The following is a 12,962-nucleotide window of genomic DNA, read 5'->3' on the forward strand; positions in this document are numbered from 1 at the left end:
TTTAATACTTATTTGGAAGTACTACTAATTTCATTCAATTCTATTCTTAGCTAATGTTTCCACAGGTTGGCAATTGATAGTTTAAAGATATATAAATACTTTTATATTATTAAACATTTTTATTTTTCCTTTGGGTATAGGTGAGGTAAGGCATTTATTATTTATTTTAAAAAACGATACAGTTTAGTTTATGCAGTTGATATTATCATTTTGTTATCCACTAATCTTGAGGATAAAATGATTTATTAAAGAGTTTATTTTTACATAATTTTCAATCTTACCACCTGAAACGTTGATAGATGGCTCTATATATAGATGGCTCTATATAATAGATCGCTCTATATAATAGATCGCTCTATACAAGCCCTTTATTTGTTCAATTGAATCGAATACCTTTATACTGATAATATTCCAACAATAATTTGTGCTCTTTTTCTTTTCGTTATAGAAATATTTCAATGATTTTGAAATATTCTGTGAAATTTTAGTAATAAAAATGAAAATACTTGGTAAATTTGGAATATCCAAATATCCTTCGAAACACGTTGCGGACTAGGATTCTCAATCATCTGATTTATCTGATACAGGATTATAGCTTTGACGTTTGGCACCCAGTCAACCATCGATCAAATGTCAATTAGTAGATATATACATTAGCAGTTGTCAAAATTACAATATTTTTTGTTAATCGTCTATTTTTCTCAAGCGAAATGAAAAAACATTTACTTTTAGCGTAGTACACTATATTATTCCAATAAATTTGTGATACCACGGTAGGATTGTTAAACAACCGAAGAATGTTACATTATATCTAATTAGCTTTTTATTATTTAGATGACCAACATACCAATTCGATGTTTAAGAAAAGAAACCAGGGACTTGATATCTGCTCTATTAAACCCTAAAAAAATAATACCAAACGAGACAGGTCTATCACGGTAAACTTTTATGCATATTTTTTAATTTGTAAAAGTTTTTTATGAATATTATTTATATAGGAAGGATTTTTAAATGATCGATTTTTTAGTGATTGGTATGGTCTTGCTGAACTATGCGGTATAGGGGGTGAGAAAATACCAAACATTGAACGAAACAACGATCCGACAAAGAAAGTTTTAGAATTGTGGTCTGAAAAGAATGGGGATGAAAGTACCACTGCCAAATTAATATCATACTTGGAAACTCTAGATAGATTTGATGTTATTGACGATGTAAAGTTATTAATAGGTGAGTTTTTCACAAAATGTATGAAAACTAGTTGGTGTATTTGATTGATTGATAGAAAATAATGTTCAGCAGTATTTTGGAGATTAATTTAGCGTTTGACAATGTCTCTTTCCCGTCCTCAGTTTATTTTTTTTTTATAGAGGAAGATGCAGAATATTACACACAACATCCTGAGGGTTTTACAGTTTCTAGAGTAGAAATAGATGACAAAGATATAATAACTTTTGATGATTATGAGCGTAAAACAGCAGGGCTTCCACCGCAAACTTACGACGCTTTTGTTTTGTTTGATGATGATGATATAGGTTTCGCTACAGACATTATTCAAACTTTGGAAGGTCAATATAGTTTGAAATTGTGCGTCAAAGATAGAGACGTACTAGGAGGAGAATCAAACTATGATTCTGTGATTAGGTTGATTTCTACTAGGTGCAACAGAGTAGTAGTTGTAGTCTCTCCTTCATTTTTGGGGAGTCCTTCGAATAAATATTTTTATACTTTGGCTCAAATGGATGGAATTGGTAAGTTAGTGATGAAAATTTTTAATTTCGAACAATAGTTTAAGGCTTTTCCTGTGATGGGTGATTGTTTCTATTATTTTGTTTGTATTTGTTCATAGTGTTCCCTTCAGATGGAAATTCTGGGTGAAAATTATAGAAAATATTCTTATTAGTAAGATAAAATAAAAAAATCATTTAATTCAGTATTATTAGATGGGTAATATTAATTTAGTATGAAGTAGTTTTTTTTCCCAAAATAAGACTTTTTTCATATTTGAAAAATGTTGATTGGGTTGAGAAATATGTTTTTCGAAAAAGAAAATACACTATTATGTCTATATAAAATTTAGCTGCAAAAAAATGATTTAGATATTTCTAGAGGGGTAATGTTTTTGTATCCACATCGATTTTCAACTAATTGAATTAATAAGTATATACGTAAAAGATAAAAAGGTGAACATTTTGCAAAAAAGCTGAAAATGCATTTTGTTATTGAAAAATATGGTTCCTTTAAGCTGTAAACAAAGGATCCAGGATTAATAATGGTTGCTTCTTTCACCTCACCCCAAAGTATGCGAAAAACTCTTCAAAAAACCATTTCTTCTCCAATTTATATTTTCTTCTCATTCAAATGAGACTATTTTTGCCTAAAATTGATTAAAAGGTAGTTTTTTTGTCCACCCTATTTCCATATCTGGAAAATGTTGATTTGTTTCTGAAAGATCTCAATTTTCCAAGAAAGAAAAGCACTATATATCTATATGAAATTTAACTACAAAAAATCTATTAAGAAATATCTAAAGGGAGAAATTTTTTCTGTTTTCACTATTAATTAATAAATATAAATAAAATAAATAACTATTAATTATGCAAGAAAATAAGTAATTAAACTTAGTTTTAATAATCCGACGATTGCCAAACTATTAAGAACCTCATATCTGTTTATAAATCGCTTTGAATACCAAAATCATATTGTACACAAGAGCTAAATTATTATATTTATGTTAGAGTCACATAAATTAAAAGTAAGTAATTTAATACGTTAATGAAACTTCAAGTGTCTAAGGGATACTTGGAATCACTTAACTATGATGTTGGTTTTCATGAGAGCTGTCAGTGTACAATAAATCTTAACTAACACAATAATAAATTGAAGTTATGTAGGTCAATTTATTATTCTTCACACTCACATTAATATAAGACAAATATTAAGTAATCTGGAGATGATACGTTAATGGGAGACACTTTGTATCATGTATAACTTGATGATTAACAGATCCTAATGGTTCCTAACACAAGAGGTTATATCTATATCTGGGTTACATTCGTGCAATGCTGCCTAATTCTAAATAGGAAATTATTATGACAAATTATGAGCTCAGTTTGGAACGTGCCCTCCAAAATGGCCCCCGCAGCTTAATATACATAGAATCTACCATTAATGTTAGTAATTTTTGTATATCTATTTTCAGTTTATATATAGTTCAGCTCTACAGGTGTTCCAGGCCCTTAGTTTCAATATTCTATTCCCTTTTTTTTAATACTTTTGTGTATACTTACAAAGGAAAAATTGAAATAAAAATAGCAGTTTATTTTAGGGAAAATTACAAAATAATTAATATTTTCAGAACGAGAAGAGAGAAAAATAATACCTTGTATATATAAAGATTATCCTGATATGCCTTTGCAGATAAAAGCATATCACGTTCTCAATTATACTAGATTACAATCGGCTTTCGGAAATTTTTGGGAACAACTCTATAAATCAGTCAAAGTTGCTAAAACTTCGTCCACGAAATCGAACATGATATCTCAAAAAGAAACCAAAGAAGTGCCCAAAAAAACGTGAGTAAAAATAAATAATAATTATTATTATTATTTGCAATTTTCTTACCATGGAGTACTGTTTTTTTTTCTGTTTCCTTGCGATTTTTTCTTCATTAGGTGCAATAATGTACATCATAACATTTCCAGTTAAAAGTCAATGCCCACAATCAACCCACATTGGTTGTTAAAAAAATGTTATTTGATAAGCAATATAATTTATTTTTAAAAATATTCTAAAAAATGCGTAGAAATTGATAAAAATCGAATTGTCTAGTCAAAAAAATCTGATGATCCCAGGTTTATTTTTTTAACATTTATTTATTCTCTATTTGTGATACATGGGTGCCTTCAAAAGTACATAGGACCTTTATAAGGATTAATTATTATAGTTGATCCTTATAATTGAAAGTCCCCATTGAAAAATGTGTTCAAAATTGATTTGAAAAATACGTAAAAATTAATAAAAATTCAATAATCAAACAGAAAAACATTTAATAATTGCTATTTATTCCGTATTAACCATTTTTTCGATTTTTATTTAGTTGTTCAGATTTTTTGATACATGGAGACTAATTTAGTTTCGTTTGAATAAAAAATAGAATGTCCCCTTTCATTTTTTATGCCAATTAAATTATTGAAAGTCCCCACCTTCTTCGGTGCGAAATTAATTAATAATTGTATTAAGTTTAATTTGATTTTTTTGTTGAATTTTCAATCAATTACAAAGAGGGTTCAAAAATATTTTAATATTTGAAAAATAGGTAGAAATTCATAGAAACGGAATATACAGGATGACAAAAATTAAATAGTGTTATAATTTTATGTGTATATATTTTTTTAATATTTATTTAGTTATTTGTTATACAAGGAGACTTTTAAAAGTTATCCAGTGTAAAAGTGTCCACTTATTTTATTGTGTAAAATTGATAATTAAATATTTAATAAACTTTTTTTTCTAAAAATTTTCAGTCATTTGAAAAACGTTTCCAAAAATATCTTCAAAATATGTAGAAATTGATAAAATATAGTAAAATGGACAGAAAAAATCTATTCATTGTTATAATCACACATTTATCATTTCTTCGGCATTTATTTTCGATTTTTGATACGTGGGTGCCTTCAAAAATACTCAGGACCTTTCTAAGGATTGATTATTTTTGAAATTGAAAGTCCCCACTAATTTTTTTATAGAAAATTAAATGATAATGGTATTGAATTTGAAGCTGCAAATATTTATATAATTGAAAAATAGGTAGATATTGATAGAAATTGATTTATGAGATTTATAAGACTAAAAATTGGTATAATTTTATAGTAAAAATTTTTTTAGTATCTATTTAGCTATTTTCAATACCTCCAAAAGTAATTAAGGACTTTATAAGGCTAATTTATATTCAAAATTGAATATTTTCATTAATTTTTTTATCCAAAATTAATAATTGAATATTTTGAGGTCTAAAACAGCCAGTTGTCACTGGGAATCATATCTGGAGAATATGGTTACTAAGGAATCAGTACTAATGTAAATTAATTAAATTTCACCATTGTTTTCATCGATTTTAGACAGTACATGATCTTTTTGGAGGAAAACGTATTTTTTCCTCTATTTGTTGGGCTGTTTTGTTGTGATTTTGTGCTTCGATAGGTCCAATAATTATCATTTCTTTTTACCAATAGTAAATTAACAAAATACTGATTCCATAACATTCCCATTCAGTATTTTCTTGTTAAAAACCAATACTTGATCAATTTTTTTAAACAATTGTAACAATAAATTTTTTCATTTCTGCTTGATTATATAAAAAAATATGCTCTAGAAGGTTTTGATTGAGTCAGTATAATTTTAGTGTTAGGAGGGGTTGTTGAAAAGTATTTATTTAGAAACAACTGTTTTGTATTCACATTTTTTTCAACTTTTAGTACCGAATCAATGAAACTATCGAATCACGTAAAATTCGATAGCGAACAGACTAAACATATCGAAACAAAACTATCTACAGTAGAAATTCCAATATCCTCTCCGCCGATTCCGTCCTCGAATGAAAAATTAGAAACGTGCCAAAAGGAATTGAAAAAGAAAAATTCTTTATATCAAAAATTCCGAAAAATCCTCAACCAAAAAACTGATAAGCAGAAAAGCGTGGAAGAAGTACCAACAATTAATGGAACGATGAAGAAGAAAAAACGATTTTTCAAATCGAATAAATTGAAAATCGCAGTAGCGAATTGATGTAAGTGCAAAAAAATATACATATCAAATATTTTTATGACATTTTATCACAGTTATATATTATAAAGAGATTTTCTAGCAAATTTATATAATTTTTTTCAATTTCTTATCGTTTCCTCTTGACTTTAGGTACAATTAATTTCCTTTCACTTTCAAATATCCTCCATTGAATTTATTTTCTATAAAATATGTCGATTTGACAGGTTGTTTTCTCTTGTATACTGTTCTCGCTTATCTTTTGTGTTTTATTTATTTATTTCATTTAACACTCTGACTGCCAACGTACTGAATTTTGGTTTTTTTATTATTTTTGGTCAATTGTTTATGACTGACTAATTGATATGGTTAATTTTGCGTCCTCAGTCTTTTCGGACTGGAAATACATCATTTGGAAATTACGAAAAATTTTTTATTAGAAATCTTTTACATTGTTAAAAAGTAATTTATGAGCTAATTTTTAATTTGTTGAAGGTTTTTCATTAATCACTATATCGTGCGTATAATTGCGAATAATTGTATGTCAAAAAGGTCATTTTTCGGGAGAGCAAAAACATTTAATAATCTGTTACTTTTTCATTTTATTTATATAGTATTAAGGGTTCTATTCTATAAACAATGGTTATATTTAACCACATTGTATAATAGGGTGTCCATTATTTCCCAAATTGAATTTTGTTCTGCAAACGCCCCTCAAATTTCTAGGTAATCACCTAAAAAAAATATCAGACCTAAACCAGCCCTTAATATTCACACAAATCGTGCCTAAATCATTTACCAATTAAATAAAATGAGATTTTTGTACTTTTTGCAGTTTTTTTCCATTTAAACAAATGTAGTTAAAACTATTTCAACAGCTATTTCTTGTAGGAAATTTAACGCTCTACGAAAAAGATCAGAATGTTTTTTTTAATAGAATTTAGCTTTTAAAAGTTATTCAACGATAAAGTTGTATTCATGGTTAAATTCATAGTTTTCCTATTTTTTATTTACTATCGCTATTAGTTTGAAATAAAATTATGGAGTAACTCCAATAGCTCGATTCTGAAAATTTTTTTCGTCTTTATATACAATTTTGAAGTTTTCATTAAAATTTACACTTTGATTTTTCGAAAAATGTAACACAGTTTAAAAGGCACAAATTTATGTTCAAATTGGCACGATTCTAAAATTCCTCCAATATGGAAGAAAAAAACTACGAGGGAGTTGATGAATCAGATGAAAGTCTGGATGAAAAACTAACACAGACTAGAAGTAATATGAAGATAATGATGGTCTTTAAGATTAGAGACCAAGTCATCTTTGTCAGTAACATGGCAGTCAGAGTGTCAAATCCCTTTGGAAACTTTTTCAAATTTTTTTCTCTTCATTTTGGTTTTTTCTTTATCAAATTCCATAATTCGTTCAAATTTTTTTCCGTTGTTTACGAGGGGTAATCTAAAATATATCACTCTAATGTTCAATTTTTGCAAAATATTTTATACGAAATTATTTTTTTTTTGTATATAAAAATTTTGCTTGGTTTGATTACACTATTTTCTTGTCTAAAAAAAAGTATTTAGTACTGGGAACCCATACATGTTTTTAAGCAAAATTAATGATTTATTCAGTTTTTCTTTTGCAAATTTTTAGTTAATTAAAAAATTTGTATGGAAAAATTGAATAAAAATCGGAACATTCAATATTAAAAATATATATTTGTGACAGCAAAAAACTTGATCACCAATTTGGTTTTTTTGTTTCTCTCGCCATCGAATTTTACCATAAATTTCCTATACATGGTTACATCTCTATAAAGGAGATTCCAAAATAGTCAAGGGGTTTTCCAAAAGAAGTCAAAAGCTCTCTACGGCTAGTTTATTTACAAAATTAACAGTTTTCACTTTTTCTTATGAAAACTATTGATTTTAATTCATGAGTTTTCTTCAAATGTCAGTTAAATAAAAAAATTTTCCACCAACGAAGGAATAATTAGAAAAAATTCTATTAACATTAAGTTTCAATCGTCATTTTTTAGTTTTCTTTAATTCGTGATACAGGGGGGATTCCAAAATTAAGCAAAAAGTTGCTGTTTCCAAATTTCTATGTTTTATTTATATTTATTTAATGCCCTTCGGTTTCAGTTACATGTGAGCTTTCAAAGTTATATTGTATCGATTTACTTTCAAAATTAAATCTGCCCAGTTATTTTTTGTAAAAAATGGATAATTCAATACTTGATAAACATTTTTTTCAAAAATTTTCATTCAATTGAAAAGCTTGATCAAACATATTATTAAAATATATAGAAATTGATTAAAATCGCATAATACAGATAAAAAAATCTAATAATTCCACGTTTATCATTTTTTTAACATTGATTTTCGATTTGTGATACGCGGGGGCTGCCAAAAGTCCATAGGAGCTTGTAGTATAAAAGGGTTGTGACAATTCCAATATTTAGTTTAATTTTTTTCAACAAACCGCAGTTAATTAAAAAAATGTAGTTATCCACAAATTTGAAGGTGAATAGTAATTTTTTGGGCAAAATTTATTTTTCAGAAATTTTCGGTCAATTAAAAATGTGTTCAAAAATACTAACTAAGTATTTCAAAAATAGATAGAAATTAATATAAAATGGAATCGATTTGGTAGCAAAAAATTTGATTAAGGAACATTTTTTTAACTTTATCAAGTTCTCTGTGATTTCTGATACAAGGGGATGTCAGAAATTAGTCATATACTCTTTAATACCAGTTTAACAGTTTCCCCACAAATTTTTTTACTCCAAATTCTTTCCAAAAAAATAAAATAAAAAGTTACATATAAACAGAATAGATCTTGAAACTATTTTGATAATTTTTATTATTGAATAATAGTTTTTGATGTACACAAATAAATCAAAATATCAACTTTTGTTACAAATTAAAAAATATCATCTATTCATTAACGTAGTAGCTTGAATTATACAGGGGGTATCATAATTATTGAAAATTAATTAAACTTTTTTAAAAATATTGAAACACTTTTTACATCGTTGAGATTATTTTGAAATTGGAATAAAATACAGGTTGTTTCGTTTGATTATTGTAGAAAATGCTTTTTATAGGAATAGTTTGCTACAAAAGTTGATAAAAAATATTATTTGAAATTGATTATATTTTTATAAATATTATTTTTTATATTTATGATATCCACTAGTCATTAATTTAAAATTATGGAGTTGTATCACCGTATTTTTGAAAAAAAAGGAAAATAGAAAAAACGTGCCCTCATTTAAAATTTTTTTAATGTAAGTACAAAATTAAAATGTTTCATATAGGTATGGTTACACGATATTTTATGAAGTAATTTGTTTATAAATTTTTGAACAAAAATATATTTTCAAAATATTTTTTCTTTCAATTTCCTAACAAACCCGGAAAAATTGACGCAAAAATAATTTTTCATTTTGGTACTAGACCGTTCAGATTTCCGAATGGCGCTGTGATGTATTCGTTGTAAAAGGACTTGTAAATAAAAATAAAGGAAATGTTAAATCAATTTTATTAAACCATAAAACACACAGGACAAAAAATATGTTCAATATAAATTAAACTAATATACAATTATACATTTTTATAAAAGCAAAATTTAATTTGGTTAGTTCAGAACAATTTTAAGAAAAATATTGAATAATTATTGCTAAATGTACGTTTTGAAACATACAAAATTCAATACTATATAATTACACACCAATTAAAGATAACTAAGATCGAATTTCAGGAACCTTTGGTTATATTCCCCGCTGTTTATTATACCAAAACTCACAAATACTTTTGATTACTAAAGAAGATAACTTGGTTATCGAAACGTGTGCCAGGCGAAGGTATATGTCTATGTAGTGGTAAATAATGGATAGTGTGTTTACCCCTTATATTATTTATATACTTATTAAACACCGAAACTAATTAAATTTTGTATTAAAACGGAAACTTAATTTTATACAGTGATTTATAAAAAGTAATAGTCTGTTTAGTTTATTTTAAACAAAGCACCTTGTATATTTGTAAAATTTTGAAAATTCTCTAGAAATGCCATTAATTGAACCCAATAAAAACTTGATATGAATCATTATCTATAGTTTGTCAAAACTATAACTAAAAAAATGCAGAAATTTATTTAGAATGGCAGACTAATTTACAGAGATTTATAGTTAGTTACATAATACTTCACAATATATTATTGTATATTGGAAAAATTTTTCACACAGACGTATTACCGGGTGCCTAATATTTTTCTAGGAATTATATCTAAAATTCAAGGAAAAAACTGAAAATATAACGATTAATTGAAAATAAATTGTACTTAATTATAAATTATACTGAATTTTATCTAAATTTATGAACAAAAGTCGTTTCTTTTCCAAACTCATGTGTCAATTTCGCTCGTTTTTTTTTATTCCCAAAAATTACGATAACTACATAATTATATCGTAAAAAGTCAAACTGTAGGAAAAAGTAGAATGACTTATCCAACTGAACAACCTACTTAGCCTCACAATATGTAAATGGTTGTTATTCGAAATTTATTTTGTTCTGAACTGCCCAAAAATTTTTTACGAATACAAAGAGTGTTTGCTAAACGTGTTACATGTAATAAATTAGTAATATAATATCTACATCTACTGGATGCCCTTTCAGACTTCATCCTGAAGTAAAAAAAATTAAAAAGCAACTTCGGTAACTAAAGGACATCCCATAACGTGTTCAAAACTTTGGAAATATCAAAAATTTGAAACTATAAGTAAGTATTTGGTACGACATGAGCAAAATAATTTTTTTATTGATCAGATACAAAATTTGTCGGGGTAATGAGTGAATTTGTTTCTGAAATTTTGTAAGAGCGTTTACATTAACAATTAATGGTACTTTTTCGGTGATATTTTGTTTAATTCAAAAGTCTAAAGATGCAAATTTTTTTTGATAGTGTTTTCTAAGTTCTAATCTCTTTCAATTTTTACTATAGTTTGTTTTTAAACCAATAGGAGCATTTTAAGAAACACTATAAAAATACTAAATGAACCATAAATTAAATGATTAAGTCTATTTTCATATAATTTATGAAGGAAAAAACAACATAAATCGATTGTTTACCCCACGGCCGTTCTTTTAAAATAGATCAGCTGTTTTCTTAGATGAAAGAGTTGTCAAAATTCTTATTTTTTTATCCAGATATGACGCTGATTATTGTATTATACAGCACGTCTTTGATCATTCTATTTTACAGTACATATCACTTTTTACTCTATAAGAAATTACTTCTTTTTCAAATTTTGAAGTATCACATGATCTGAGATATTTTCAAGACAATTCGATATTGTTAGGTAGCACTTAGTCAAATTTATTTATTTATGTGAGTTGCTAATCGTATCAATGTTCCAAAAAAAAACAACAAAATTATTGAGATTAATATTTCCAAAATGTCGAACCCAGTAACGTAATAAATAAGAGTGTCCTTTTTTTCTGAAGTTTAGTAATACTACTGGTTAGAATTGAATTATTGTTAGGTATATAAAATGTACACAAAAAAATTTCTTGTATAAGAGAGGAGGTTCACTATTGTTGCTCTAGAGAATAGTGCCGAGATCTTTTCCACAAGCTTTTAAAGAAACCTTTCTTTTTCTGAACTTCTTCACCTGAAATTCAACATATTTATGTGAACTAAATGTTATACAGGATATTTGTGATCTTACCGTTAGCGTTTTCGTGTATTGTCGGTGATACCAAATCCTTTTCCTTTTTTCCTTCTTTGCCGTTATTTCCTGGAACAAAACAGGAAACTAAAATTGGTTTAACTGAAGAATACAAGAAGCTGGCAGATTCTAATTCACATTTTTGTGTGATATTTACAGTGCTATTAAAAAAAACCAACACCAACTCTTTTAAAATAAAAATTTGAATAGCCTCATGTTCTTCTAGGGTTAAGTGATTCATTATATACATACAAGGCCTCTTATTAATTTAATTAGATTTCCCATAGTTTTCTACACAAGCAGTAGCTTCAAGAGTACACTCTGTAAAATCAGAGAGGATTAAATTGCACAAGAGGGTGGTGTCGATTGGTGGGACTAAATGTCAACCCTTAATAACCTTGTAGGTAGGAAAACGTATATCTCAATCGCATTGAGTGGAAAACAGTGAGGGAATAGCCTTGAGGGTGTGTAGAAATTTCGCAGGGAGGACTTGAGCTTATAAACCAAAGATCTTACTAGATCAATATTGCAATCGAGAGACCATTCATTACATATTGGGCAGTGGTTTGGGGACTAGAACTAGTCTGGACACCACGAGGAACAATTTCTCGAAGACTGGCTTGCTCATGTGCAACCGGAGCCATGAGATCATGCCCAACACCAGCACTAGAAGTGATTTTAAATCTTCCAGCTTCCAATATCGTCTTGGAAAGCGTTGCGAAAAGAAACGATAAAACAAAATAAAAAAATGATCACATCTAAGACATGTCGCAAGACGAAATACCGAAAAAGTTTGTCTTTGAGAAAAAATTTACCTGCAAACTAAGTTGTAGAAGCAAATTGGATTAAAAAACATCACGAGAAATGAATCGTATACGGATAACACCAACAGCAGACAGAACTGGAATAGAAGTTTACGAGTATAGAAGCAAACAATTTGAAAAATGTTTTTGGTTCAATTTCTAGTTTCCACAATTCTAAAGATTTGATGTGTTAATGAATTTGTTTATATTTGTTAAGTGAAGCCGCTAATGTATGATGAAACTAACCTTTTTTGATCAATAAACTGGTAACCCTTCTAAGAGCATCTCTGGGCGATCTCTGGAAAAACTTCGGAGTTAAATTCGGCGGTAAAGTCTGCGGTTTTCTATTCGACGTCGTGGTATCCCACGGATTGTGACCCATCGCCGTTCTATCTAGATGTTCTATTGAAGCTGGACGTCGATGTCTCTGTTTGGGATACCAACCGCGTCCTGGTCCGCCAGCTAAACGAAGAAGTTCAGCTCCGACAATGGCTTGTTCGAGACCGGTTTGTGATAGACCGCGGCGGTACCCGCCACTGGATATCGTCGTACCGATGGTGTTAAGGCTACCTAAATGGATGGGAAAATGCGATGGAGTTAGTCGAAGCTGAATGTTAGTACGAAATATAATGAATTAGTGACATATAATATATTTTTTTTCTAAC

The 12,962-nt window shown here is 27.9% G+C and overlaps 2 protein-coding genes across 8 annotated transcripts in view; one reads left to right on the forward strand and one right to left on the reverse strand.

Annotated features, from left to right (window-relative positions):
• Positions 1–612: 612 nt before the first annotated feature.
• On the forward strand, positions 613–9,152 carry LOC130453462 (myeloid differentiation primary response protein MyD88). Of its 2 annotated transcripts, none has more exons than XM_056793230.1 (6): positions 613–773; positions 835–938; positions 1,028–1,227; positions 1,368–1,748; positions 3,356–3,572; positions 5,475–9,152. In XM_056793230.1, the coding sequence occupies exons 2-6, from the start codon at positions 835–837 to the stop codon at positions 5,782–5,784; spliced, it is 1,212 nt and encodes a 403-aa protein (XP_056649208.1). In that variant the 5' UTR covers positions 613–773; the 3' UTR covers positions 5,785–9,152. The 2 variants fall into 2 exon arrangements, with proteins under 2 accessions (XP_056649208.1, XP_056649207.1); XM_056793229.1 differs by having other exon boundaries at positions 660–773; positions 820–938.
• A 137-nt stretch (positions 9,153–9,289) lies between these two features.
• Positions 9,290–12,962, reverse strand: part of LOC130440832 (uncharacterized) — a 226,311-nt gene continuing 222,638 nt past the window's right edge. For 3 of the 6 annotated variants that reach the window (XM_056774191.1, XM_056774188.1, XM_056774189.1), the window contains 3 exons: positions 12,544–12,867; positions 11,495–11,563; positions 9,296–11,437 (listed from right to left, as the gene is read on the reverse strand). In XM_056774191.1, the coding sequence (XP_056630169.1) occupies positions 11,358–11,437; positions 11,495–11,563; positions 12,544–12,867 (473 nt within the window). In that variant the 3' untranslated portion in view covers positions 9,296–11,357. Of the gene's footprint in view, positions 11,438–11,494; positions 11,564–12,543; positions 12,868–12,962 lie in introns of all 6 variants that reach the window. The other 3 variants (XM_056774187.1, XM_056774192.1, XM_056774193.1) reach the window with 3 other exon arrangements.

Source organism: Diorhabda sublineata, chromosome 2 (assembly GCF_026230105.1).
Source record: "Diorhabda sublineata isolate icDioSubl1.1 chromosome 2, icDioSubl1.1, whole genome shotgun sequence".
Classification (NCBI taxonomy): Eukaryota; Metazoa; Arthropoda; class Insecta; order Coleoptera; family Chrysomelidae; genus Diorhabda; species Diorhabda sublineata.

What these genes read in the sequence shown, in the direction of transcription:
- LOC130453462 (XM_056793230.1), top strand. Translation starts at nt 835, where the DNA reads ATGACCAACATACCAATTCGATGTTTAAGAAAAGAAACCAGGGACTTG. An exon ending in AACGAGACAGGTCTATCACG is followed by an intron (nt 939 to 1,027) that starts GTAAACTTTTAT and finishes TCGATTTTTTAG; the next exon opens with TGATTGGTATGGTCTTGCTG. An exon ending in CGATGTAAAGTTATTAATAG is followed by an intron (nt 1,228 to 1,367) that starts GTGAGTTTTTCA and finishes TTTTTTTTATAG; the next exon opens with AGGAAGATGCAGAATATTAC.